We start from the raw sequence: 5,818 nt of genomic DNA on the forward strand, positions 1-5,818 counted from the left end.
GTGATCCCTGATCTCCCTTCCTTCCGCCGCGCCCTCAAGACATGGCTATTCCAACAAGCGGGACTGGCCTAGGGCAATTTTTAGAGGGGTTTTAATCATATTTTAATTAGACAACATTTAAATATTTCTTTTTAACTAATTTTAATTTTGTAATTGTTATTGGTGTATTTTTAATTGATTGTCAGCCGCCCTGAGTCCGTAAGGAGAAGGGCGGGATATAAATTCAATAAATAATAATAATAATAATAAATAATAATGTTATGGTTGCACATTATGATCACAATTAATTATACTTTCATAAGCACATGTTATGGAAGTGAATAGTTGCCATGAATTAAGTCTGAGTATACAAGTGAATGGGGGAAAATTGATCATTTTTGAAATTACAGCACTTCTGGGTGGGTCTATGTGTCCCTCTCAGACCTCATGCGCAGCTGTGTATAACAATGACATCTGTCTGGGATTTCTCTTATTTAAAAAAAAATAAATTAATTGCCCCAGCCAGCCCACAAAAGATGAATTTCTCACAATGCCACCATATCTAACTTCTCTCTGGGATATGGGAAAAAATTAAATAGCAACTGATTTTATCTCTCAGAGCTCAGCTCTTCTCAGACAACTTAAAAGGGCCCCGAGTCTGTTTCTCCCACTGAAGCAGGACTAACCGGGTTCTCCAAGCAAAGGCAAAGGGGTCGGGCAGCAGGCGGCCGAGGAAACTTGCGGATGCAAGGCATTTCCATGTCCAAAGCTTCATATTCGGCAATGATCTTCTTCAGATACTGACGCCTAAGTGGAGAGAAAGACAGCTGAAGGGCCCATTAATAGTACAGAGTGTTATGCTTCAGAGTCATCTCTTTTGATCCGGCTTCCCTCTTCAGGAGAAGCTGAGAAAGTACTTCTTGATAAAGCAGAAGGACTCATTCCTATGTCAGAGACAGTTTGACATAGAAATGCAGCTCTTGTTCTCATTGCCTGCTTGTGCTTTTTTCAGAAGCCTCTAGTTGGCTGTTGAAGATACAAGATAGTGATTTAGATAGGACTTTGCCTGCCCCAGCCAACCTCCTAAATCTAGGGGAGTGGACAGTATTATGGTAAAGTATGGATATTATTTTTCATGCTCACCTATAGCCTCTGTTTTGAATAAGAGGCATATTGGAAACCTCAGTCAAAGAGCTGTGGTCACTGCCAAAATGGCCCCCACTTCCAGAACAGCACCATAAGGCCTCCACATAGGAAGGCCATGTGGTGTACCAGCTACTTCTCCTTCCCAAAGGCGATCTTCAGCAAAGATAAGTGGACAGAGATATGACGGGTGGGAGTGGGGGAGGAGGCCCAAGACTGTGGGATCCAGTAGGATGGGAAGTGGGGCACGGGATGCCTGAGGGTGGGGGAGACCTTCAGAGATCAGCAGCAGGCCACTTGTGAACTGGAGAGGTGCTGCCATGCAGGCTTGGACTTGGGCCTGCACCAGGCCTCCCAGAGTCTGCCCCACCCCGAGGCACTTAACACTTGCAACTGGGAGAACAGGAATTGTGATTGTTAAGAGAGGCAATCACACGAGTGCTTCAGTTAACAACTACCACTATTTTTGATTGTAATCAGCATATTAAGTCATAAATTACTTGTATTTAATAATTTTCTCTTGTGTCCCATTAAAAATTAGAATTCAGTGGCAATTTTCAGAGAGGCTCCCTCTCAAGACTTGGGAGGAAATATGAGGTCCTACTATAGTATCTTAATATCTCTACTAATATCCTGTCTTACTGAGACATTGCTCTCTTGATAATGTTGCTGCTCAGGAAATTACAATTTACAGACCAATGATAAATCTTCAGGGGCTCTGAAGGACTGCAGCAGGATAGAGAATATACCCTTCCTAGCAGAAGGAACAAGGGATCCTGATGCAACCCAGCCCCTGCCTCTGAAATAATTCCTCTTTCTCTCTAATGGTGACTCCTTATCATTTCAAAGTCATACTCACGAAGTTTTTCGGGGAGGTGGGCAAGGTTGCTCCAATTCAAGAAAAAGGGAAGATACCCCTTCACTCTCAGTTTCTGGAACTGAAAGCAAAATGGCTAGTTCATGTTTACAATTTAATCTATACTTCTTCCACACACACAAAAAATCAAAACATGAGAAGAATCTTCTGGGCCCAAACAAAAGCCCTCCATGTCCAACATGATTTTTTTCATACTGGTGAACCAGCTCAATGGTGAGATTCAGCCAGTTCGCACCACTTCAGCAGAACCAGTGGCTAATTTTTTGTTGCCTAGACCCAAAATAGACTTCCGGAAGTAGCATCCACACAGAGAATTGATTGTTCACATATCTGAATCCCACCACTGGACCAGCTGCTTTGGGAAGCACAGAAAATAAGACCGTTCAGGGGTTCTTTTGGATTCACACTTTCATTTTACACACACACACACACAAATGGTGGGCCTACCACTTTCAGAGTTGTATTTTTCGGGGTAAATGGAAGAAGAAATCACTGAATATATTACCTAAGTGGGATGTAATCTAATAAATAAATGAAATATAACATGGTACAGTATTTCTGGCTAAAATTATCTAAACAATTGCACAAATATTCCTGTAAATTGTCTGAATTTGAATCAAAGGTTTGTCTCTTTTGTGTGACTTCTAGCTTAGCTGACCTGATCCACACATTGCACTAAAGTCATAAACTTCAGATCTTGAACCACAAGGATAGGATTCATATAACATATGCTAAGCCAAATCATATTCAGGTTTGGCAACATAAACAAACCCAACAAAGGCTCTATTTGCCTATATTTAACTGGCTATAGGATGGGGTAGAAAAATCCAGTCAGTTGTAGGATTAGAGAGAGTTTAATTTAGTTTTTCACAACCCTGAGTTGACTAGGCAATCCAATTATTTTATTCATGTATTTATTTATATCCCACCTATATTATTTTTTATAAAGTAACTCAAGGCAGCAAACAAATCTAACATTCCTTCCTCTTATTTTCCCCCACAACAACAACCTTGAGAGAATTTGTGCTGAGAGAAAGTGACTGGCCCGAAGTCACCCAGACAGCTTTCATGTGCAAGGCAGGACTAGAACTGACAAGTCTCCTGATTTTCTAGCCTGGTATCTTAACAATTAGACCAAACTGGCTCTGGGAAGAGTTTGGGATTAATCCTTTCATCTGATTCCCAGCACAGAAATGAAGTCCTTAGCAAACTTACAAAAATAGACTTGCATTAGAACTCAATCCCATTGTTTAATATTTCACCCCTTTTCTTTCCAAGAGGTAGTAAGCCTATCCCAGCTCCCTTTGCATCAATCACAGTCAGGTAGATTTTAAATCAAAAAACTGATTTGAAAAATAAAGATATAGGAAGCAACAGCCATATAGCTGCCCTGCAGGGACTGGCAACGTAGAGTTTAGAAAATAGATTCCTTGTCTCCTTGGTGGGAATCTGTCATGTTATGCTCCTGGTACAGAGGGATAAATATTTTCCGTAGGCGCTATGTTACAACAGAGTTGGAAGGATACTCAAGCTCAATCCTGAATTCTATATCTTATCTTCAGTGCTTAATACTCTACAACTACAGCAATCCTGACAGACAGGCTCTGTATAAGTAACTCCAATAAGAAATAGCCTATCGCTTTCTGTGACCAATTTGATTTGTTATGAATCTTACTTCGAAGAGCTATTTCATAATAAATAACTTTCCCTGTAATTTCTACTCCTTGGATTTGCTCCAGGCCTCTTGAGCAACAGAGAATTCATCTTTTCCATCGCAGAGGACGGGTCAACTTCATTTTCTACATGGGAGCCTTTCTAATCATATCTGTTTTTTCCCTTTAATACAAGGCTGAATAACGTGCCATTTTTAACAGTTCCACCATCCTTTCTAACAAGCTGCTGAACATTAGGCAAATGGAAAGTACAGTTAAATGGAAATGGAAGTCTTAGGAAAAAAACAAACTCATTTTTTAAAAAGCTCAAGCCTTTAAAAAAAGGAGGGAGAAAATCTAAGTGTATTCAGCATGGTTGTGAATATGTTACTAAATGAAGCCATTTGGGGGATTCAGTTTATGAATCATTCACACACAAAAATTAAGACATAAAAACCTAGTAAAAATCAACCATAGTTACACTTCATATTTTGCATGAATATGTCTATTAGGTCACCATCAGTCCTGGCTTAAATATATGATGCTAACACAGCCAGAGAGTTGGTGTCTATCATAATGGAGATATGATTAAACTGAGTCTAAATAAAGCATCAGCATGTGCACACAGAGACATGGACACACCTTTTCCATTGGTTTATTTATTTGGTGCAAACCCTTGCCAGTTCCTCATTTTGTGGATTCCAGGCAGTTATAAAAAATATAAAGGCCAATGGCAGGATTGTCCACAGGATACATAAAAAATAGCAGTCCTTCCATTACATCATTACATACATCACAAAAGAAAGCTCCACCCAAACCGAACCAAATAATGAACAAATAACTCCCAGAGGATTTGACCCACTCATAAATCCTTGGAGGAAGACAAATGGAGGTATGTCACACACAGAAGGAAACAAATACTCGAAAGAAACAGCATACAACAAACAAACCCCTTCTACCCAATCCTACCCAACCAGAAGCAGCTCCATTAAAACTGAGCAATCAATTTCTCCTCTTAGATGGAAACACGCAGACCCGCAACCTCCCCCTCAAAGAAAGCATGCAGACACCTAGCAAAGAAACAACTTCAAATATCCCTTAAAAAGTCACTTCAAATATCCCTTAAAAAGCCACATCAATAAACACACCTGAGATAAACAGAAAAGCACCCCAGACTGCACCCCCACAAAAAAGGAAGGTGAGTATGGGTAATAGGAGATTCTATCCTCAAAGGAACAGAATCATCCATCTGCAGACCAGACGTGCAATCCAGGGAGGTATGTTGTCTGCCTGGAGCAAAAATTAAAGATGTGGCTGAGAACCTAACCAAAATAATTAGGCCTACAGATTACTACCCCTTCCTCCTCTTCCACATTGTGACAAATGACACAACAAACAACCTGAGTACAATAGTGAGAGGTTACAAACAACTAGGCAATAAAGTTAAGAAGCTAGGAGTACAAGTAGTGTTCTCATCAGTACTCTCAATGAAAGGCCAACACCCATTGAGGGGGGAAAGAATTTTAGAAATAAACCATTGGCTAAAGGGTTGGTGTCGCCAGGAAAACTTTGGTTTCCTGGATCATGGATTGCATTTCCTACATGAAGGACTCTTGGCAAGGGATGGGCTGCACCTCACAAAAATGTACTTGGAAAAAGACTGGCCCTACTCATCAGGAGGGCTTTAAATTAAAATTGAGGGGGAAGGGTGACCAATCTCTAGAATCTCTAGAACATAAAACCAATCACAAATCCCAAGAAAACAAATCAAACAATGAGCTAGGCAGTGAGGAGACAAAAAGAAAAACTCAGGAGATGCAGGAAACTTACCCATGGACAGGCATGAAAGTCTTAAATGCTTATATACAAATGATCAAAGCTTGGGGAACAAACAGAGCAAACTAGAAGCAATAGTACATGAGGGAGGGTATGACATAGTTGGCATAACAGAAACCTGGTGGGACGAAACCCATGAATGGAATGGACTGATGGAGGGTTACAAATTGTTCAAAAGAAACAAGTCTATAAAAAGAAGAAGGGGAGTTGTACTATATAATAATAATGATGATGATGATAAAGTTGGAAGGGACCTTGGAGGTCATCTAGTCCAACCCTCTGCTCAGGCAGGAAACCCTATACCATTTCGGACAAATGGCTGTCCAGTTTT

General features: G+C 40.4%; 1 protein-coding gene across 1 annotated transcript in view; it reads right to left on the reverse strand.

Annotated features, from left to right (window-relative positions):
- CUNH19orf81 (chromosome unknown C19orf81 homolog) overlaps window positions 1–5,818 on the reverse strand; it is a 17,786-nt gene that overhangs the window by 5,407 nt on the left and 6,561 nt on the right. The window contains exon 2 of the mRNA XM_015810141.1: window positions 666–786. Within this exon, the coding sequence (XP_015665627.1) occupies window positions 666–786 (121 nt within the window). The remainder of the gene's footprint in view (window positions 1–665; window positions 787–5,818) is intronic.

This window comes from Protobothrops mucrosquamatus, unplaced genomic scaffold (genome assembly GCF_001527695.2).
Source record: "Protobothrops mucrosquamatus isolate PMUCROS unplaced genomic scaffold, P.Mucros_1.0 scaffold7, whole genome shotgun sequence".
Taxonomy (NCBI): Eukaryota; Metazoa; Chordata; class Lepidosauria; order Squamata; family Viperidae; genus Protobothrops; species Protobothrops mucrosquamatus.